This window comes from Nyctibius grandis, chromosome 22 (genome assembly GCF_013368605.1).
Source record: "Nyctibius grandis isolate bNycGra1 chromosome 22, bNycGra1.pri, whole genome shotgun sequence".
Lineage (NCBI taxonomy): Eukaryota > Metazoa > Chordata > Aves > Nyctibiiformes > Nyctibiidae > Nyctibius > Nyctibius grandis.
Window position 1 is genome coordinate 8,206,679 of NC_090679.1, and position 23,763 is coordinate 8,230,441.

General features: G+C 47.1%; 1 protein-coding gene across 1 annotated transcript in view; it reads right to left on the reverse strand.

Moving 5' to 3' along the window:
* Positions 1 to 23,763, reverse strand: part of NRG2 (neuregulin 2) — a 172,235-nt gene that overhangs the window by 27,131 nt on the left and 121,341 nt on the right. Inside the window, exons 4-5 of the mRNA XM_068417249.1 lie at positions 20,852 to 20,917; positions 8,665 to 8,785 (exon numbers count right to left, since the gene is read on the reverse strand). Of these exons, the coding sequence (XP_068273350.1) occupies positions 8,665 to 8,785; positions 20,852 to 20,917 (187 nt within the window). The remainder of the gene's footprint in view (positions 1 to 8,664; positions 8,786 to 20,851; positions 20,918 to 23,763) is intronic.

Below are 23,763 nucleotides of genomic sequence, written 5' to 3' on the forward strand. Positions count from 1 at the left end.
GCTGGGCACAAGGCAGGACAAAGTGTAAAGATCTCCCAGCTGTGGCGATGGACATGGCTGGTGCCATTCCCCCAGTGCACAGACATCTAAACCCTGCCTGGAGACCTGCATTAACACCCCTGGGGGGAAGGCTGAGGCATTTGCTGACACACTGATACACCACTGTCACGGCTCCTAAAGAAGGCCGTCCGCCTGTGGGACCAGAGGGAGCCCGAGCCTCAATGCTGGATGCTGGATGCCTGATGCCTATGGGGGACCTGAAGATACACCTCTGAATCCGGCGTGATCCAAGGAGAAGATATAGCCAATAAAAGGCTGCATAATCTCTCCATCCCATCTGCTGTCCTTCTCCACCTCAACATCTCCAAAGCTCCAAACCTGTCCATCTTTCCCCTAAAGAATGCATTTTCTAGTTCTCCAAGGCAGGGTGCCCCATGTCCAGGGGACATTTCACATGCTGTCACTCTCACAGAAGAAAGCTTTGGAAGGTGCTGCATGACTGCCATGGCTTTGGCACTTGATTTCTTGCTGGTTTTCACTGCAGTTTTGGCAGGTCTGTGCTGAGCAAAAAAAGCTGGTGCACCCTCACTGCCCATGACTAAACCTGTTTTCTGTGCTATGCAACACCTGTTTTTTGGGACCTGTGCTAACACCTCCATGTGGGATTGTGCTGGGCTATTTGTGCACCCTGAACTGCTCAGGAAGAACGTAACAGCATGGCTCTGCATGAGGCTTCACTGAACTCCCTAGTCCTCCACTTAAGTTTCTCAGTAACCAAGACACTTTTGAAACTGGAAATTTGACTCTCTGGTCAGGCAAATATCTTTGAAAAATTCACCCTCTTTTCTCATTCTTGGATGTTCATCTTGGAGCACAGGAAAGGGAGACGAAGCAGTAATGTTGTTTCAATACCAGGGAGCCCAGCCAGCTCCCAAGAAAAGCCCAGCCCAAGGGCTTACCATCAGACATGAAGCCTGTTGACCTTCCCTGTGATGAAGCAGAGGAAGCTGCTGCTGGGAAGTGGAATGAAGAAGATGCCCTGTTGGCAATAAAAGAGCACAAACTTGAGGCAGCTGGGTGATGCAGACTCACAAGGACAGCCCTAGGGAAGAATGACTTTGGAGAAACTTTTAAGAGATTGTGCTGGGGTTTGAACAAGGCATCCAAAATAGAAGGCATCTTCCCAATCCTTTTTGAAGTTTATTCATCACCACTGATGGTGATAGAGTCATGAACTTATTCACAGAGTCTTCAAGGGTATCCAGTTTAGCTTGCAACGTGCTGCCCATTTGTCTGGGATCTGAGATTTCATGCATGTTGTGAGCACACCGAAGGGCCTCAAGGGTGCTGCTGAATGAAGCAAATGTCCTACCCACCTCAAAAAGGGGTGCTTTGTCTGAAAGGAGCTAAAACTGTCTCAGGCGCACATCCGCAAGAGGTCAGCCAAGGCTGGAACTTCAGTGTGACTGAAGCTGCATGCCATTAACGAAAGACTGAAAATTACGTGAAAACTGGTGGAAGGAAATAAAAAAAACGGAGAAATAAATTGGTGAGAAGTGAAAAAGCAAAACAGAAAAGTTTCAAAGAAGCTTTGATGCCATGACAGCTACCATATAGCCCATCTTCAGATCCCTGCAGTCAGCCTAGCGTGGGTGGGGAGAAGAGCTTTCTAGACAGAAGGCCCTAGATAACTGTCTTCTCTGTGTCTAGGACAGCTCAGGCTTTTCATCTTTAGTTACTAGTGAATCAGCACCGGGAAAAGTGACAGAAAAGAAGCCCTTATGAACATGAGCACCTTCTGTCACCTCCCAAGCTAGCGTACAAGCTGTCAAGACACATGTGCTGTTCTGGTGTCCCTGGGTCCCAATTTCTCATAAGCAAGGCTGCTGGCAGCAACAATGACCAGAGGTACCTTTGAAAGCTTGCAGTGCTCATGGTTCCATTTTTTTAGCCGTCTCATACTTCTAGGTTGGTAAAGATGATTTGTTATTTATTAATATGGCTCCAGATGTGACTTCTAGGAAAGAAATTTCCAGCACGCACGGCACATGAGTCTCCCGGTCTGGACAGGAGGAGCAATGGAAAGCACCCCTTCTGCATGCAGAATCTGCTGCCTGTGGTAAGGGCTTCTGGGCAGCTCTTCTTCAGTGGCCAAGCATATGGCCTGAGGGACATACCTGAAAGTTAAGGCTCACTAAGGTCAAGAGCCATGAGATGGTCTTTGATCATGGCATACTTCTTCCTGCATATTGACCCTAGTCAAGGGGTTTTGGCTGGCAGCAAAATGGAGTCCCTCCTCCTTTTGAAAGCTCTTGCAGGGACTACACAGATGGTGGACTATTCCTGCAAATATTACCTTTGGGCTTCCTGGTTCACTCACTGGTGTCATGGAGGCCCAAGATGTCTCTCCTCAAAGGCCAAGGGAAGTGAACAAAGCTGTGTCTATAGGGATGGTCTGGGGGAAGTACAAGGCTGCACTGACCTCTTGCAGACAGCACCTTGTCCCCTCTCTAGCCTGTGTGGAGAACCCCCAAGGCTGCCCTTGCTTAACTCCATCCCTCTGTGCCTAACCAGGTGAATGAAAATTTTAAAAAATTGCCACATCTGAAAATTTGGTACTTGCAAATGCCATCAATAAAACTGCTTAGGAATTTTTCTGTCCAGATTCCATTGTTGCTGGAAAATGTCCAATTCCTTAAGATTTCTTTTTATCCCATTTTGAAAACATCCATAAAGTTCTGCTCTTGGGTTCAGGATGAATTGCAGTTAAATATTTATGTGGACAAAAAAAATGCAGTAAGATGATCGGCCAAATAAAGCATCTCAAAAAGTACAAACCAAAATGATTTGAATGACCCATTTCTATGTTGCTTGCAGAGCACTTATTTATGAAAACTGAGAAACTTTGACCTTTTGCCCTGTATCAGGGCAGAGCAATAATTATTACAGATAATTATTGTTAATTATTATTTGCTACTACTAATTAATAACATCATTATCATAATGTTCCTACTGGAAGAAAACTTTTTCTGCCCAGCTGTTGATCTAAATCTTGCAAGGGTTGGCACATTTCCTTTGCTCCCCCAGATCTTAATTAAAGTATGCCAAATTCAGTAGCTCTCATAATGCAATCCATGTTACAGACGAATGTGAACGAGCAGGTGCTTCAAAATAATGGGATAAGGAGAAGCTGTAGCAGAAGGACACAATGCACTGATATAAGCAAATGGAGAAATGTTTCAAGCATGTTGCTTATTTGTGCAAAGGGCTGAAAAAGAAGACAGTTCTGTCATTGTCCCCTGACCAGTCCCAAATGATCAGGCTCTGGAGAGCCACAAAAGGCTGGACTCCACAAAATTGCTAATGGGAAGAAAAGAAAGCAACCAGAATAAATGCAGAGGCCTCATCCAGAGCAGCTAATCAAGGCATGTTTGCTGCATAGTAGAGTCCAAACTGCAGGGACCCCCACTTCTGAGCTCAGTGAAGACAACAGCACAGCTCTGACTGAGCTGTGGGAGCTCAGCAGAATCCGCACTGTTGTCTTCACCAAGCCTCACTGTTGCAGGATCAGCTTCCACACTCCGATGTTTCTCTAGGGTCTGCTATCGTTAAACATGCATTAAGAAGGATGCATTGAACAGGATGCATAATGGGTCACTTGAACCCAAAAAGGTACCTGATCTCACCACCCAAGATACACAGCATGCAAAACCCAATGAATGAGTCCTGGCTGGTTCAGGAGATTTGGAACAGGATGTGGAGATTTTCACCCCTAGCTCAACACTGTTTTTTCCAAGGACATTGCAACACCTCCCCAGAGAACCACTCACATATCCATGGCAAAGCGACATACTTGTGGTTGTGCAATGTGTAACTTGTGCTGACCAAGCCAGCAGAGTCATTGAGAGGGACGGCATAGCTCCTGACACCACAGGGCAGCTGAGCAAGCTGTGCTGCAAGGAGGACCACGGCCACACGGCCGTATGAGATCAGCCTGATGTTTACCCCTTTGAAGGGTGCTCTGGAAAAGCACAGGGGAGCTGGCAATGTGGCCAACCCTTCAGAATGATCTTTCCCGTTTCCTGAGAAAACCTGCAGGAAACAATACACATGGAGGAGGTAAGCAAATGGGCTTCTAGGCAGTGAACATGTAATTTTGTAAATTGTTGATTTGCATACATTGACTAGTTTAAGAATGAATTGGTCTTTTCTCTTTTGCTTGGTTTTTTTTTTTTTATTCTCTCCTTAACTTCCACTTTTTGTCTGATGTCCTCCAGGCCTCTGACCTCACTCTCTCACATAACGCAACGCAGTCAGCCCAAACCCAGAGAGTCTATTTATCTGTCAGCACTTTTAAATCCTTCAGCCTGACTCTTGCAAGCACAACTGGTCCAACATGATGGGGGGATGATGCTTAAGTCTTCTGATCCCACATAGCTTAGGAAGATCCTGGCCCAGTGTACCAGCCACTTTGATTACATCAACCACACAAGAGTCATGAAGCATGGTTTAAGTGGGCAGAGAAGGACTGTGCAGCGATGAGACTTGGCTTTGTTTCTTTGTTCGGATGGGAAGATCCAAACTGTAGGTAAGATGTGCCAAGATCAAACTGGGAAAAAGAGTATTTCTGCTGTGATACACATGCTAGCATAACCCCATGGGGCATGGTACACAGCAATCAAAGATTAGAGCAGCTTCAAACTGCTCTAAGTTGTGCCAAGAACCCAATGGGCTCCAGGACCAAGGCAGACCCAAGATCAGAGGCTGCTAGCCAACCCAAGCGCTATATTCAGCTGGACACAACACACCAGTCACCACTCTTCTGTGTCCCAGCCCAGCTCAAGGCCTTGAGACTGCCTTGTGTGCGTCCCTTCTGCAGGCACTGGAATTTGCTTTACTCAAACTCGCCACTTACCTACAGTTATGGTGAGAAACCAGTCCAACTCGTAAGGCCTCTCTGAGCAAAATGGTCTGGAGAAGGGTCGAGAAATTCTTCCTGTCAACAAGAGCCTGGGGCCTTTTAATTTACTAGGGCTGTTAAGTCAATTCTGTATGTGTGTGGCTCAGTCATTTCCCAGGTTTATGCTGAAAATTTGCAGAATATCTGAGGCAGATCACACTTCTCCCATCTAACTTCCAAGTAGTCTGTTTTCAGAGTCAGGATAACAGCACAGATTGTATCATGTTCAGGTTTCCTTTGACACTAGCATGTGCAGAATTTACATCAAATTAAGGACAAAATTGTGCAAGAACACAATCCAAAAAAGACACAATTTCTGGACAGCTCCAAGTCCGCTCTGGGCTTTTCCTCGGTGAAGAAAATGGATTGTCCAAGGTCTAGCTGAAGTGTATTGAAAAGGGATGGAGGAGGTGGGTTTACATGCATACAGTTTGTTTCTCAGAATCTAAAAGACCAGGAGGAATACTGTTAAAAAATAATAAAGGCCAGCTGCAAATTTAGGCGATATCTGTAACAAGTCAAGCATGAGCCACTTCAGGAGAAGAAATCATTTGAGAACTCAGCTGCTCTTTTTGCTCCAGAGTGCCAGGGGTAACATCTACAGGAAAGATCTCCTATGTGTGCGGATAGCTGCAAACAATGGAATCCACTCCACGAAGCTGATTACAGGATAGTGGCAGGTAGTGAACAAGAATACTCTAAAATTCTGTTTTCTGATAGCTGGTAGTGGAAAGGCTGGTAACATCACACAGGTGCCAGGGTGCTAGAATCTCCTTAGTACTCGGTGAAGGAGGACTGCAAGCTGGCACATAGTGCCAGAGACCCCCCAGGGCCCTGCTGATTCTAATCAGAACAGCAAAGTGGGAACAGTGCACAGACGCATGTGTTGTTCCTGTCTCAACATGCCCACGCAGCTCTTGTTTGATCTCCAAGGCATTTGAAGAGGTTGTGTGCAGAAGGACCTATCGATCTCCTCCATGGTCATGTCTCAGAGGCATGGCGTGGCTGGAGGACCAAGGCTGGCTCCCATGTTACAGAGTTCTGAAATGCAGGTCCAAGCCTGCATCTTTGCCTCCTCTAGTTTCTCCTCTGAATCTGTATCGTTGTATCTTTCACAAACCACAGCAGCAGATCTTCTGTCTTGGTGCAAGGAGGAAGCTGTGAAAGATTTCAGCATTTTGCTAGTTGCAGGCAGGCAAATGTGAAACCCGTTTATCCATCATCAGCCTTCCACAAGAATCATCCATGTTACTGGGAAAGCCATTTTATGGTAAATACTATGTTCAGTTCAAAAGCTCCTGCATTTCTCAATGACTAACTATTGCCTTCTAAAGTCCAGAAATTCTAAAATGACACCACTTCAAAAGCTAGTATTTCTTATCATCAGTCTATGATTTAATGATAAAAACACTCAAGGAGAATGAACATCCAGATATCTCCTCAAGCAGTAAGATCAGAAATGACGGTACGTGTGGAAGGCATCTGGGTCCCCTGGGTTCCTGTTAACACAGCACTGTCTTTTCTGGCAGATGAATAGTGCCAGTGCAGACCTTCAAAGCACCTCCTTTTGGTTAACACTGTGCAGCCCTTCCATACACACCCATTCAATTCCCATCTGGTTTTAGCAATTGGTATCTTGGGACTCATCAGAAAAGGAAATCATTTTACCATCTGCAAGTAAGGAATTAAGGCTTTCAAATGACATGAAATAATTAGGTCTGTTTCGTATGGCACATAAAATCTTAACGGAATCCATCACTGAGCTTCCCCTCTGTTCTTCATCTATCATAGCAGCCTGGCTTGAAGGCAGACTGTTTCTTCACAAGGCTGGAATTACTTTGGTTAAAACAGTTTGTCTGCTGAAGACACTTGATAACTACCACGTGTATCCTTCATCAGGAAAAAAATGGAGCCTTACCATTACATCTGCATATGGCAGGAGTTCAGGTAACTCTTGCTGTAGTTAGAAATTGATCTGTTTTGAAAAGTCTTGGTATGGATTCAAGTTCTTCCCAAAAGAAAGAGCCTTGAGATCTATGCTTTTGGCACCACCATGTTGCTTATAGATAGAGATATTGATTCATACACTCCTCCAGGCTTCAGGGGTTGAGCCCTCCCCAGCACGGAAAGACTGGAACTGCTTGGTCTTCCTGGGGCTACAGCTATACCAGAATAGTGGCTGTGACTTTGAATCATCATATGGGGTTTCCACCATGTTTCCTATGGGGAACACTGGCAAGATGAACTTACAGTACCACCAAGAAGCCAGTAGCTGAGACAACTACCCTAAAGCACAGGTCTGTGGTGTACAAGGGCTCCTCTCACTTCGTGCACATGGAAACATGGAGGATCACAGCATCAGTTTCTGTCCTACCCAGCTCTTTTCATGTCTGAAGGGGCAAGCCTGGGAGAACTGGAAGATGCTGTTTATCCTGTGTCCTTCCCACCACAGCTGATCCCACATTGGAAAGTGAGAGCACAGGAGCTCAGCAGAATGCATTTCCACATGGTCTTTCTTACTGCTCCCTGCCAAAACAAAGGAGTACTGGGAGAAGGGAGGAGTTGTGCTACGTGTAATCCAGCTCACAACCCTTCCAGGAGGGGTGATGGTTCTGTTCAGACACATCCTTCAAGGCCTGAGGAGCTGAGGTGTCCAGTGAGCATCACACCACACAGCAGCAGTGGTACTAGGCTGACATCCACAGATGTAAATACCTTTGGCTGTGCATCTCCACGGAGAGTCTCTGGGCCATGCAGGGAGAAAACAGCCAGCTCTGGGCTTCTCCAAGCTGGACACAGTGATGTCTGGATCCCCAGGTGAGCTCAGAAGCTGACTGCATCTGCTCAGCGAATGCACACCCAGGGCACCACCTTGTGCTCCCTCCACAGGAGCCCGGGGGCAGGTACAGGTGTGCTTTGGGTACCTACATCTCCAGCACTGGCAATCAGACTGCACCTTTCATTCACAGTCCCCATTAAGCTTGGAGGGTGAGCTGCGAGATGCTATTGGACTTGCTGGCTATGATATGTTTGAACCAGAGGTGAAAAGGTCTCACATCCCATTCCACGTCCCTCAGACTACACAGACCCACTTTAACCTCATTTTAAAGATAACATAGTATGTCTCCCTAGTTTTTTTTTGCGGTTTAAAACCTGTTAAAACATTTGGAGGGGAGAAATAAACAACGCACAGCCTGCCACGAAGTGGCACAGAGTGGTGAACAACTGTGTGCTAAACCCACTTCTGGGCCCACGAGGTGCAGAGAGGAGAGGTCAGAGGCAGGTCTCAGCAAGGGACCCCCTCCAGTCACAGAGGATGGAGGTGGCTGTGCACTGGGGAAAGCCCCCCTGCTCGAGGGGAGGATGTGTCAGCAGGGGATGCAGAGCTTTGACCTAGCTCGGGGAGAGCAAAAGGGACCCGACCTTCTCTGAAGCTGCAGAGGAGAAAAGGAAGAAAGGGAAAGGAAACAGCCAGGAAAAACATATTCTTAGAGGAAGAGTCAGGAAAAGTGAACAGCGGCACTCACACAAAAAAGAAAATATGAACCCTCCTCCCCCTCCCGTCTCCCTTTCTGAACCTGCACAGCTCAAACTGCAATTGCCGGGAGAATTTCAGAGCTACCCCTCCTCCGGCAGTTGCATAGAGGTCTCCTCTCCCCCAGCCAAGTAATTTCCATATTGACACAAGAACTACACTCACTTACTTGCAAGACAGCTGATTAATCCCCTCGATGTAGTAGCATACCCCACCATTGACACAATAGGACTTGGCTGTTTCGTTGCATTTTCTAGCATGCCCAGACCAGGAGGAGAGAGTTGTGGTTACTGCAGGGAAAAAACAAAACACACACAAAAAGGATATATTGTTATTTCCATTGTTGGGCAATTCTGTTTTCTTAGATTATTTTCAACTAGTACATTCGCCAAAGTAAAAACCCCAGAGCTACAAACCTCAGCCTGTGCCTTTGGACCCACCTTCAGCTCTCCAGGTCCTGGGGCTGCGACTTGACCTTTCCTTTCCCAGCAAAAGTGGCCAAGTGAGTGAGGAGTTGAGGACATGCCTTCCTCTAAGCAGCCAGCACGTCAGGACAAGATCATCTTTTTGGCAAGCTGTAGGGAAAAGTGCCCCTTTCCCACATCTCCTTGCCCTCCCCTTACGCATGCAGGCAACCCTGCACCAGCAGGCAGGCAGGAGGTTAGGAAGAACATGGGCTGCAGAGTCATAGAGTCACAGTGGCATGCTGCTGAGGCCTGATTTGCATCATGATACTGGACCAAGATCCAGAGATGCTGCAGGGGACATTTCATTGCTCCACATCTCTCGGAGGAAATAAGCTTTCAGAGCCAGAAGCAAGTGCCTTCATTTTCCCTGGAACAGGTCCAGCGCAAGCAAGAAGAGCTCCATCTCTCACTTCCCTGCTCCTGAGCATTTCTCTGTCATGCCCCAGTGGGGCTGCCTCAAGAGACCAAGCAGAAGTTCAGCAGCAGAAGTCAGTCAGCCCGCATCTGTACTAAGAGGGAGGCAGCCAGCATGACTCAGGTTTCCTGGAATACAGATGCTTCTCCAAACCCAAATTTCTTTCTGGAGAAAAGCTTTCCAGCCATGTAAGGTACAAACAAACTGAGAGTACTCTGCAGAATTTCACTGCAATTCCTGTCTCTGAATGACTCAGACAAACTTACAGCCCAAACAAGAGAGTCTCCATAGGTAAGACAAAGGCTTCTAGGAAGGGAAAAACCTTTTGTTAGAGCAACTGATGCAGGTTACAAAAGCAGACCAGCTCTGGGGAATGCAGACCCATCTTCACATAACTGAAAGAACGAACCTTATGGAGAGGTTAGTGACCTCAGAGCAGTCACTGAAGACTGAACACCTCATTGACACAGGATTCGAGGAAGAAGTCTGGAGCCAGAGCCCCAGGCAGGAGCTAGTCAGAACCACATGAGAAGCAGCGAGGCATGCCAGAGCCTGCCCCAGAGGGAGCCGGGGCTGCTCCCCACACCTCAGGCAGCCCCTGTGCCCATCTCACCTCCGCAGCAGGCTCAGAGGCTGCCGCGGGTGCCTGCCTTGCTGCCTCCAGCTGCAGCCCACACCACCAGAGTCAAGGTCTCCGTTCTCACGCTCCGGCTCCAGCCCAGTGCCTGCCAGGCACGTCTGGGCTCTCACAGGCAAAGGAGGGCTCCCAGCACCCTGTGAAGCCTCTCACATTTGGGTGATGCTTGGCACACGAGCAACCAAACAAGCTTGTTCTGGCTCTCTTGCTTTCAGGACTATCTCTGACTGCATGGGGGCCATGCCTCTCTGAACGAGGAGTTTGCTAATCAGGCTGTGCACAGCAGGAGTAGCCCACACTGTTACCTGCACACAGCTCAAGGTAGAGTCAAGCTTACTGGTCATTTTGCTTGACCCAATGCATTGTCCAACCCCATTGTCTTCTGTTCCCACAGGGAAGTTGGCGCCTTCCACTGTCTGACAGAGACAGGGTTGTGCACCAAGCAGAGCTGTTTCTCTTCTTTGCCTTGAATAACCATTGCCTCTGGGGCTGTCTTTTCACAGCTATCCAGGGCAGAGCAAGTTGTCCCAAAGAGCTCTGCAAACCAGACACAGCAAATACTTCAGCAAAGACTGAAAATGCACATGGCCCTGGGACAACAGATAGCTGCTTCCCTCCCAGGGCACATAACACCAGCCAGCTGGGAGCCAAATGTGCAGAGCAGCGTACACATACTAGAGTGTATGCTGGGTTTTAGAACAGACGATGATTTGACCAAGCCATCAAAGAAGCCCTTGCAAAAAAACCTCAAATATGAAAACTCCCAACCTTCTGTAGGGAAATTCAGCACTCCTTTCCAGTTAAGATTAATGGGAACTAGAAGGCAAAGCCATCATAATGGCTTTGTAACAAGTCTGTATAATTTATACCTTTACGAGGCAGTAGCACATTTCTTCTAAGGCCAGTGGAGAGCTGAGAGTTCAGGACAGAGGAGCTCTAAGTGGTGTAATAGCACCTGGACTTTCTTTGCAAGGCTTGTCCTTTAGCTACTGATTGATCCAGACACTTAAACCAAGCCTTGATAACAAATGTTATTTTAAAAATGAGCATGAAAATAAAACTTAGCCTGGCAGCACGCAGCTGCATCCCAAAACGCAGTCAGAGCCAGGCTGTGCACAGGCTTCCCTGTGCATGTGCGTGGGCAGCTGCAGGTTGTGCAGGCTGCCGGTCTAGCAGGAGCTGCCGGCTTTGCTCTGCAGCTCTCCTGGGGCTAGCTGGGCCAGTCTTGTGGAGGCAGAAGCAGCAGCAGAGCAAGCAAGGGCCTGCCAGCGAACTGTGAAAATTGCAGGGGAGCAGGTGCACAGAAGGCAGCCACTGTCCCTTCGAACAGTCCCCGAGTGCTGCCAGGCCAGCACACAGTGTAGGAGCTGCTGAAAGCCGCTTGCAGGGCGGCCTTTGGTTTGGAGTCCTTAAAACTGCGCAATCAACAGGTCTCTGTTAAAGCTGCAAGCATGCTGTCAGATCAGGGAGCACTGAAACTTCTTGAACTGGTGCAAACTGAAAGGCACACGGATGAAGAACAAGCACAGCCTGCAGGAAGCCATCACCCCTGCAACCATCAAACGTACCAGTCGCTAGCAAGCAAAACGGTCCATCTGGCAAAGTCTCACATCATAAATCCTACGGGAAGGGATTCTGGAGTGAGGCTTCCCACAGCAAGGGAGGAGCAGAGCGGAAGAAATAAAAACAGAGCCCAGAAACATCCCCATAGAAAACACCTCAGATAAAAGGTACCCTTTCCACCAGAAAAGGTGGATGCGAAGATGCAGTGCTGTGTGATGTTGTGATACCGGCGTGTATTACAGTGCTGACCAGCCAGAGTTTGCATAGGATTTTTATCCCATATAAACAATTTTGTTCCTTTTAAACAAATAAAGAAGGGACTGACATAAATGAGGCTTGGGACGTGCATGTTGTGCACTTCTAGAAAGAGAGCTGTCAGAAAAATACGTGATCAGTTCTCCTAGAAGCATCTTAACGTCGTTATCTTTAAATCCTGTTTTCTGCAAGTACCATGCCTTTCCTCATAAAGCAGCACAAAGTGTTTTAAAACTGAATCACATTACTATGGTTCATTTGTTAGCAGCGCAGATGTAGCAAAGGCTACAAAATGGGGCAGTCAGCCCAGTTCCCTGCTGAGGAAGAGAGTGTCACGAAATACAGACCACTATAAGCCTATAAGCTGAGCAGCACTGGTCAAACCGAAGCCCTGTCTTGTCTCTGACAGTGGCCAATAGGCATCACTTAAGGAAGAAGATCAGCACAAGCATGCAATGATAATTTCCTTCAGGCCATCTAGGAAGAGCAGCTTAGAGACAACCTAAGTCAGCCACAGTGTCTTTACATATAACAGCCTTTGACGGATTCCCCTTCCACAAACATGTCTAGTTGCTGTTTGAACAAATCTAATCTTGTAGCATCCACAGTATTCGTGACAAGAGCTCCAGTGTTATGTACACAGTGTGCAAAGACACATCTCCATTTACTTCTTTTAAACTTGCCCCTTCCTGGCTCTTGTATTAGAAAAAATAGCGATCATTCCCGCTCACCTGCCCTGTGCTACATGTGGCTTTATAGGCACAGCCAGCATCTCCTTCCCTAGCTGGAAGGCAATGATGTCTTTAGTAGCTTCTTATACAGAGGTTGACCTGGTTGCAGTCCTCTGCAACCTCTGTGCCACCTCTGGTTCTGTTTTTCCCTTTGGAGATGGCAAGACCATCCTGCACACACGATATTTATGTCACCCCTCATTTGTCCTCTGTTCCATTCATACTAATTCCTAATGTTCATTTTGAGTTTTGAGGTACTGAATACAGATCTTTATCTACTATAACCCTGAAATCTCACTCCTGCATGGTAACATGGAGTCCAGAGCCTCCCAAGGTGCCTGATTGCTCTGGGATGTTGCTGCAGCTGGGACTTCATGTTCATGAGGGCAGTAGCTGCGACTAATTTGGGAGCAAGGATGGAGAGACCTGCCAATTCAGAGAGCAGCTCTGGTCAGGAGACAGAGGGAAGCGAAATGTCTTGCTTAGAAACGGTAATTGTGCCTGGGTTGAAACGTGGCCCCCTTTGACACCATGTGACTGCAGATCACAGAAAAGCACCTTGAAGCATGAGGCCGCGGGAGATTTCAGTGGGTTTCCACCACATTAGCAGGATGATTCCCAGATTCACAAGTGACTCCATTCAGTTACTTCGTGTTTAGCTGCATTCCCCCATCAGCCTGGGCCACTGGAAATACCTTAACAAATATCTACCTGGTCCTGAGTCATCTGCAGCTCGATGACTGATGTTGGTAAAGTGAGCCTCACGTACCCCATAAGTTTATTTGCAGCCATGCAGGTTCATTCACCTCTGCTCCAAACACCACTCAGGTGTGCCTGGTGATCCAGAAACGACTGCCCACAGCTATTTTACCTTGACTGCCACACGATACCAGGCAGCTTTTAGTCCCTCTTGGCTGGTGTGGTAGAATAAGTCCTTCATTCAGCCTCCAACACAACTCCATCTATCACAAATGACTTGGAAAGTTATAAAATTACTGAGATAAATGGAGATCTGAATAAGCAAGGGAGTAGTTTTGGGTGCTAGCTGCAATCTGGGTGGAAAGGGACTCACATGAAGGCAGTGGGCAACGATTAGGGGGTTTATGTAGTAACATCAGTCACGTACCAACTGCTTTCCCAAGTGCTTCAATGAATTAAGAGCAGGAAACAGGGAGTGTGCATGGGGCAAGCTACAGAAAAGAAATCATAGGTGAAATTAGACCGGTGGGAATAAGCAAGGTGCCCCTGAGACAGGGGCAAACACACAGGCAAACTGGTGACAAAGATTCTGCAAGCGAAGAAGGCCTGAAGCAGGTCACCCATCAGCAAGTCAGATCTCCGGCTGGTCTCAGTCCCAGGGCTGAGAACAAAGCAGAAGAGAATAAGGAGGTGAGGATGGGGAAAAGAGGGCTGCTGCTTGATGGATGTGATTGTGAATGATCCGAAGCCACATTTTATTGTTGCTGTCCCAGTCAGTGAGCACAGTACAGCATAAAAACATGAGAGGTTCAGAGCACTGGAGTCACTCAGAGTGTCTATTTTCCACCGCATGCCTAGGCTATTCGGGACTAACATCAATGGCAGGGCAACAGAGAGGAGAGCCACGGGCACTGACATTGCCATGTGGACTTCCCCTCACACAATCCATCTAGGCAGAAAGGCCATTAATGATTGTGCAGGGATTCTTACACAATTTCTACCGTGCACGTCATTCAACCTTTGCAGGCAGCTCACCAGCCTGTTCTCAGAAATCTGGTGAAATACGTCCCCTGCAAAGAGTTAATTAATGCAGCTTGGATTATAAATTATAGTTAATTTTTCACAAACTACAGCTACTGTCGAGGAGAGCAGGGAGACAGCGATAGTTTCACTGCTCCTTTCTTTTTTTTTATAAATAATTTTGACTGGTGGGTTCATAGAGTACAGACACTTCATTCTCTCAATATTTAGACATTCAGTTAGACAGATGAACTCAGCTGTTTGGAGAGTGTATACAAATTGCCTGCTCTGTATATGCCTCATGTACTTACTGATAAAACACAGAATTGCTGGGGTTCCTTTCAACCGAGTTCATCCAACTGCTTGTCAGAAGAACATGGATGAGAAGGTGTCTGGCAAGCTATTGCTCAGCTGTAGCACTGTAATCCTGGCGCAAGCCACGCTAAATCCGTGATTTACACTGATTAATACACTGAGGGGCTGTTGATCCTAACCATTCTCTCTGCGGCAGATTTCTGGATGTCTGGTACAACACCCTTCTCTCAATAAACCTGAACAGAGGCTGGATGCTCACGGCTGCTATCTGTACGTGAAATCAGAAGGGCCTGTGCAGACTGGGGCTTGCCTGGCAACAGACTGGGGACTCTGGAGCTCATAAAAAATATGCTCCTGTGTGTTTATTCGGTTGGAAATGACCCAATATTTACCTCTGCATTTTATTGAAATAGATTCTGCTGGAATTTTGTTCCCAGGTCCTGAGGGGATCATGAGGATCAATAGCTGCAGCCTAGAAGTTCATCCCAAAATACAAATGCCAGACTGCAGGACGCTCACCTCAGAGCATCAGATATTGCTGATCAAAACAACACAGGCAGCACTCCCCACGTGTCCCATCCTCAACCTTGTTCAGGTGTTTCACTGAGGAGCAAGTTTAGAGGATTCTGAGCGCCAAGGGATCGCCTTTTTCCATAGGACAGGCAGCTATTGCAGCGGCAAAGTCCTGTGTTATCATAAAACTTCTAGTTGCTCCTCCAGGCTGATCTCTCCAGCTTTATGAAGGAGCCCTTCCTATGTTTTTCTCTACCATGAGTGCATGTGTTAGCACTGCAGCATTTTATTTTCCCAAATCCCCATCATCAATTGTAACAGCAGCAACATGATCCTTCAATGAGGGGATTTGTTCAACAACGTAAGAAGCCTTTTGCAGGGCCAGTGCCAGCATGAATGCTTTGCAGGTGGGACAGCTGAAGCCCAAGAAGTGAAGCAACATTACAGGATCATACAATGGAGTCAGACCAAGCAGATCTCCTGGTACACAGCCTCAGTTCTTCCAGGGGACATCAGCTTCCATCCTATGCTTCACTCCATAGTGCCCATCTTCACCTTTAGAGTCACAATGGCCTCTCTTTACATCGCAACTAGAGTAGTAGATGTGATGGCTACTTAAAAAATACACAGCGTACAAAATAAGCAACGACTGGGACCTGCCAGCAGACAGGCACAACACAGCCCTCTCTGCAGACTGACGGTGAGACCTCCAACACGTACACATCAAGGTACCATGCCTGCGTGCGTGCAGGCTCCACTCAATTATCAACCACACCTCCAGTTGTGGGTTCTAAATTATCTGAGCAAAGGTCACACCAGGACTTATTTTTAGTCCAATATTGAAAACTGGTCTGTCTGCATGGCCCTTGGTGGACTGACTTCTGTCTGTTCTACCCATGCTACCCAGCTCTGGGCTGGCTGGACACCCTTTAACTCCAAGCCAACAGCACCATGCTCACATTTGTAGCGTTGCTGGCTCCATGACAGCATGGTGCCTTCAGACTGTATTGACCAGAGATTGACCAGCCAATCAGCATGCAGGTCTGGCATGGTCACCCAGTAAAGGCCATGCCAGACTGGACTTGAGACAACCTTAATTACATGGCACATCTTGCTGTGGTATATGCTGAAGCTTCGATTCAACTAGATGTGACTAGATGTGACTTACAAACCACATCACAGTAAAGACATCATTGAGCCATTGTAATCATGCAAGTCCACCAGGCCTGTCTCACCTGGGAGAGAGAAAGTAAGGAAAACATTTCCATCACTCAGCCATGCTAAGCATTGGGGAAGGTATTAAATGGGAGAGGGAGAGCCTGAATGAGTCTAAACCAATGAGTCTACAAACTTAGTTCAATGACATCACCAAGATGACAGCTATGAAATCTGTGGACCCAAACTGGCGTGTGGAGAGTTAGACTTAATTGGAGAAAGAAGGGCTGTTTCACCTACCCTCCCATGGAGATCTCTAAAGGGACTTCAGGTAGGGCTTGTGATCTCCAGCAGCTGCAATAAAGTCCCCAAAAATCAACCCAGAAAGCCCAGCTTTCACTCAAGTGCCTCACATCATCCCCCAATCCTCATGTTCCCAGCACAATCAGCATTGCCTCTTCTGCCCTTTCTCCCTCTTTCACCTTCTCATCTGGTTCCAAACCTCTCTCTGCTGCAGAGCACCCATAGAGGGAGATTAGACAGCCCAGCCGGCACTGCCAGCCTACATAGGCTGGTAAAGTAAAGGCACTCAACCACATTAGCTGGATAGTGACCCAGACAAAGGCATGAGCAGAGTCCAGGTGAGCAGCTGCAATGATCCACACACTGGTTTAGAGCATCCAGCCATCACTGGCGGATCCTCTCGTATCCTGACGGTATCCAAACCACGCTTCCTCCACCCAGCCTGTATTCTTTTTTTACCCTCAAGGCTTCACCTGTTTGTTGAAGTCAAGGAAATAAACTAGAGGAGAATTCAACAGCAGAAAACAAGCAAAAAGGATTACCTGACCTTTTTGGAGATTTCAAACATTATCTTACCTTTTAAAAATGAAACTTTGATAAGATTTTAGTATCTTTGTGCTGCATAAACCTTCCATCTCAGAGTGCTCCACAGATTGCTCTGAACCTTCTTCTATTTTTGTCTCCATCAAAATGTTTCTAAACTTTGACACTGATTCCTGTTCTGTTTACCAAGCAGGTCTGTAGCCACGTGCTCCCAAACCTTGTTTAGCTGCTTCAAGCTGCGCAGTGGCAGGATCACATTACCATTTTGAGCTCTTTGGATGTTGAAATGAGCATAAAGGACCTTTCTTCCTTCATCAGGGCATATGATCAAGTTACCCCATCCCTGCAAGTTCCTGCCTGTGAGCTGAGCCACTGTGACCACCCAACTGCACAATCTTAGCCTGTGACAAACACAAGACAACATGACTTATTTAACACTTTTTCACTATGGATGAGGCTACTGCAACTATCTCGTGCTTACTGGGCTCAATAGGAAGACTTCTTGATAAGAGTAGTAGGCATGTCTTCTCTCTTGAGCCCCAGTGCTTTCTGAAGAAATCATCTCTAGGGCTGCTCTAGTCTGACAATGCTCAAACAAAAGCATATACTCAGAGGAAGGTGTAAGACTGTGGTACCATGTCAAAATATACAGCATCATGGAAAGACTTTCCCAGACACCAGATTTCCTTTCTGAATCTGGCCCTCAGAGTCTAGCTTGACCATGTGGACCACATCTGGTGTTAAGATGGACACTACACCCCTAAGACCAGGCTAGCACTCATCACACTCCATGGTTCAGCTTGCTACATCTGCTAAATACCTCTAGCTCATCTGAAGGTGTCCACACCACTGAATAAAGCTGAGTGGTACCCCATGCCATGCACATACCATGTAGTGGGGCATTAGGAAACCCAACTCTCTATATGTCAGGTCCTAGTACTCACTCCAACTATAGGGTTGCATCCACATGGGCTGGACAAGGATGCAAGGCAGATTTTAATCCAGACAGCTCTCAAAATGCAGCACCTTCAGATCCCAGATCTCCCAAGTGTGCTGTCTTTGGTCCCAGGTCCAGACTGGTATCAGGGTTGTCTCTACACCAGAAATACCATGAGATCCTTGGGTTTCTCCATACTGCCTTGAGATCTGAGGCCCATATTAAAGAGTGTCCCTGCCAAAGGGAATCAGAGGTCCCGCTCCAGCCAGCACGTAGGCAACGGGAACAGCAGCTGGGGAAGAGATCTCATGCACATCATCGTAACAATGCAGATGTTTCCAAGAACCTATGGTACCAACCTGCCTCCTTGCACTCTGCAGCCTCACGTCAGGTGCCAGCTAAGCATGCGAAGGTGCTGAGATGGAAAGCAGCAGGCCAAAAAATATGCTTCCAGAGAAAAATTGACCCAAGAATGGAGACAGAACACCTTGGAGACCTGGGCTGCATTTTGAATGCTGTCTGGTGTGTAAACCTGCCTTGTGTCAAGGACGCAGCAGTGCCCAGAGGTTTGTGGCCACTGGACAAGAGGAAGGCAGAGGTGACTCAGAATGTGGCAGGATTTGCTAGTAGCTACACTTAGAGGTGGTAAGAAAGGCTTTAACAGTGCTTCAAGGGGGAAATATGTGATATTCCACTCCTTTTCCCAAGGCAGGGGTAGAAAGGAAGGCCAGATCATCCAGGAAGGAACTGGGACTTTCAGGAAAAACACTAGTTAAAAACATATACACCAGGAGCAACAAGGCTACAGGGGGTGAGGCACATGGGGCTACACGGAGTGATTGGGTTTTATCCCCTTGCCCATAGGGACTATCTGGGCCATGGGGAGAACACAGTGAGCTTCTTGAGGTGTAGGGTCTAACACCCTTGCCCAGTCTACCTAGTAAGATGCCTGCCTCGCACCACAGGCCAAACAGAAGTGACCAAGCACCACGACCAAGCTGCCTGTGCGAGGCAGTCTCTCCTTTCCCAGGGAACTTCAGCTACCACCAAGTTTGCATGGTGCTTTCTCAACGCAGTGTTTAAAATCCCATGGATCATTTACAACCTTTCAGTGAAACAATGACAGGTGGGACAACCTACAGGTGTCAGAAAAGCTTTTGAATACAGATATTTAAAAGAAATGCAATAATTTTACAGGAATGAGATACTTGTCAGCTTTCCAGATCATCACACCTCACAACATCTTCATCACCTCCCCATATGTTATACACATGTGCAGTTCTATGATAGATCATCAGTAACCATGAAACTCAGGGGGACTATGTGTTATTTAGGTAACAATCGAGAGAGATCATAAAAAAGGAATGTGAAGGAAAAAGTCAATTACAACTTTAACTCTGGAGACTTTACCATGCCTTCACATCATAAAGAAAAAAACAGACAGTCAAGGGTGATGTTCCCACAGAGGAAAGAAGTTTCTCAAAAGGAGAAACTTCTGTGCAAGCCACGTGGCATTTTGCCAGTTTCCTTTCTATTGTTGAAATTTGGCTTTTAGTGAAAACAGCATATATATAATGCAATGCAAATATGCAGCATGGATCTATGCTGGTGAGCACAAAGGAAAAATCCTGGGGAAGAATGGTATGGTCATGGCATTAATGGTGCTGTGTCTCAGCATGACATCCCCAGTGCAGTGGAAAGCTAAACACAACACAAGAGCAAATTTTAAGCACAGTTTTCTAATCAGAAAAGCTTTTAAAGGATACCTGACCAGTCCCTGCTGTGGCTGCAATCAGATTTCCTTTAAAACCATAAAAGATTGAGCTTTCCAAGGAGAAAACATCCCCATAAAATCTGCAAAGTGGAACTGTCAACAGAGAGGCACAGCCAGCTGCGCTGTCAGTTCTGGGCATGAGCAGCTGGAATGGAAATACAATACAGATCTCAAAATATCCACCTGGTCCTCAGCTCTCCAGGTGCCTGCTTGTTTGGGTGGGATCCTGGTGGGCTGTCCAGCGTGCTGACATTGCCTGGGTGGCACGGTGTCCCGCAGTGGGGAGAGACTCTCCAACACACAAATAATGCCCTCCACCAGAAAGAGATGAACCAACGGCCAGGCACCTGGCTTCTAGATCTACACTTGCATACATGCTTTGATTTTTATTTTTTTGTGCCCATTTTCTACTGCATTTGTGACAACTGAATAGGAGGGAATGCTAAAAAGCACTTCCACCACATTAAATCAAATTAAACATTTTGGAAAATCTGTTCTTGCTTCTTGGAGACTTAAGGAAAAATGTGATGGAAGGTGCAGATGTATTTTCTGCAGTTTTCTTATGACGTGCTTAGAAGACTTAGGTCTTTTTTCTTGTATCTCCTATAGCCTCTTTTGGTTTTCTCACCTATCCTAAAAAAAAAACCAAACAAACCAAACACAAAACCAAACCAACAAAAAAAACCCACTAAATCAAAGGCCGTAACAAGCACATCTTACAAGTATCAACAAACCCACGTACTGAAAGAGCTGGGAATGCTTAAAATCCAGCTGCAACTTTAAGTAGCGTGTTCAAGTTACCATTGCAATAGTTATCAACCTCTCCCTCTCTAAGATAAACACCAGCAATATAAATCATATTTTTTGAAAGATCTAGGAAAAGATCAGTGGCTTTGGGAGAAATCAAAGAGGAGTAGTGATTAAAGAAGATTCCAGGAGGCAATAAAGCATTTATGCAAAATTTCTCATAAAAACAAAACAAATAAGGGGAAAGAAGCTATAGGGGGGAGTCGGGGGAGAGGTACTTACACTCTTCTTCCATAACAACTATTTTAGTTTCTGAGGCTGGTAAGACTTGTGGTGCTTTCGTTGTTCCTGGGGAAATTAAGGTAAGAAAGTAGTGAACAAAATATCTATTTTGAGCAGAGAAGAGTGGGCTTAGCTACTGCAGAGAGGAGGACAAGAGCAGGTGCTGCTGGGTGGCGCAGGCTGGGGTGACTGTCAACGTGTTAGTACTGGTTAGAGTACACTCAGATGGGTAACTGGGTAACAGAGGCAGACAAACAAGTGCCCCTGCAGGGAATGGCACAGGGCACGCGGTCCCCTCACTGTAAAGGGCCTCGTGCCACTAGGATCTCTGTCATGATAAAAAGGCAGAAATGGCTCAGGATTCACCTGGCAGGTGATGAGTGAAACTGTGGGAGGTTTTCTTAGCCCTGACGGCCTCGAGAGTGCAAAGGCAGGATATCAGAACATGACAGTGAGGAAAAAGTGGAGTTTAAGAAAAGGTGAGATCATCTGAAGAGCCTCCATCCCACAAGTGTGTGCAGGTCTGCAGCACAAAGTAATGTTCCTACAAAAGATGAAGGAACATGAAACAGATGAAGGCCATGGCTCACAGCAATAGGGGAGCCAAGCACCTGTAGCAATTTCCTCTTTATAAACCAGGATACTGGGGAAGTCCAATGTCCACAGTCACCAGGTCTACTCAAGTCCACCGGCAGCAACAGCCCCTTCTGGATCAAAGCCCCTCACCACCCTCTAGATGCACAAAGGAGAAAGCACCCTGTCAGAGACAGGGGGTGAGACCACTGTGAAAAAGTAAAAGCAGAAACAATTTTTAAGAAAAGTTTGATTTTTCCTGCAGTGTTTAGCAAAGGGGGCGGGGAGGGGTGTCAGTTAAGGAGGTGTCTAGAAATTTTCTGAGGAAAAAAAAAAGAGTCTGAAACAGTCACGTCTCAGCTGTGCCCTCATGCCCATGTGATACCAATATTAGACTATTCAATAAAGAGAACTGGGAAATGGGACATTTTTCTAAGAAAGCATCTAATTTACCTCAAAGTAATAAAAATCTGAAAATAGCACCAAAGCACAATATGGTTTGGCTAAGCCCAGAAGCATTTCCTCAGAAACTGACACCTTCCCAAAGCTTTTCAATGCGAAAGCATTTATTTCTGAGCCGGGCATTTTGTGGAAAGACCAGAATTGCAGAGGGGAGATGAGGCGATGGGTTTGGCTGATGGGCATTTTCTAAGTGACAAGGGGTTGCTGCACTGCAGACACTCTCTTTCTCAACAGAATCTCTCTTCAGTGTCATGGTTTTGGTGATTTGCAACAAATCTGCATGGCTGAAAAGGTGCTCTCTTGAAACTGGTATAAACTGAAAAGCGGTGGTGGAATAGAGCAAAGGGTACCTTGCAACGGCAATGCTGCCTCATCAGGCTGAGAGATTTTTACCAGCAGAGACTGAATCTCAGACCTTCACATCCATGGGCCTGAGGGTCTCGTGTGAGTTCCTTCTCTACCAGCCAGGACTCAAGTGGGCTCAGGAGCACCTGAGCCTCTGGCACCCCTGGAGGGGAACAGCGTGTCAGGCTGAGGACACCTCGCTCCTCCGCGATGCTCATCTCAAGCCTAACAGCTCAGGCCACCTCTTGCAATGCCACTTCTCTACAGGGGCACCCAGAGATGTCCCCAAACCTCGTGTCTCTGTATCACAAGATGCAGTGTTAGTTAGCTCAGGACTTCTTCCCAGTCCTGGATTCACCTGCCTGTATCACAGCAACATTACAGGACCTCCAACAACGCTGCTAAGTGTCAGGTCAGACAGCGTGCTTCCAGCAGACAGTCCCAGAGCACCAGTCCCAGCCAGCCTGTCTGGGACGGGCAGACAAGGCAGCAGTAAAAAAGCTGAATATAAAGCAGCAGAACATATAGAAACGGCAATAGCTAGAGTGAACTTCTGGGAAAGAAGGGAAGGCTCCGAGGGTAGGCCAGCTTGCGTGTCTGCTCTGATTAATTGTTATAAACTGCTAGAACTTCACAGAGCACTGTGTTGAGACTTAGCCACAGTAGGATCAGTGCTAATGAGCCTGGAGAAGAATGCAAGCAGGGACAAAGACAGCACATGTGGATTCAGAGACAAGCAGATGCCCTCAGGAGTTTTCAACTGAAAGACACCAGAAAAGAAGGGATCTTGCAGAAGTGAGGAAAGCTGTCAAGGTCCCAAGAAGGCCCAGCAGTAAGGAAAGAGGGAGCCTCCAGGACAGCAAGTGCCTGGGCACAGATGGAGGCTGCTCGGCTCTGGGTAGCTCCAGGGAAAGTGAAAAAATAGTGCAAAGGGGGTGACAGCTGCAAAAGCCTACAGCGATCACCATCATCTTGTTGACCTTTGCCAGGGACTACAACTAGCACTCAACCGCTGTCCTGCCAGGTGACCTGCAAACAGCAGCAGCAAGGTGTGCGTGCAGCTGAGAGTGGCAAGCCAAAGGCAGATTTGCAAGGCAGCTTAGAAAACGGATTAATCAAGGCACTGTCACAGCAGGGCACAGCAGGCAAACTACTGGGTCTGCAGCACCTTGCAGATCCATTAGGATCCACTCTTCCCCCTAGGAAAAGGTACAGGCCAGATCTTTGTGTGTCTTTGGTTGCTTTTCAGGTCTCAACACATTTCTGGGCAGCTCAGGTGTGTCCTCATAGCCTCTGTGACCTGAGTGAGAGCAACCACCTGTCCTTGCCAGACAGTGAGGAGGAAGAGTTAAACCCTGACAAATGCTGCCATGACCTGTTCGTGCGGGAAGGGGCAGCTGGAAGCTGTAGTGGCCTGATGTGCATTTTCCTGGTGCCATAAGCAGCGTGCAGGGTCAGAGCCTTGCAGCAGGCGCTGCTCAGTCACTCTCGTGAAAGGGGGTTGCTGGTGACTGGGCAGGGCGAGTGGAGGG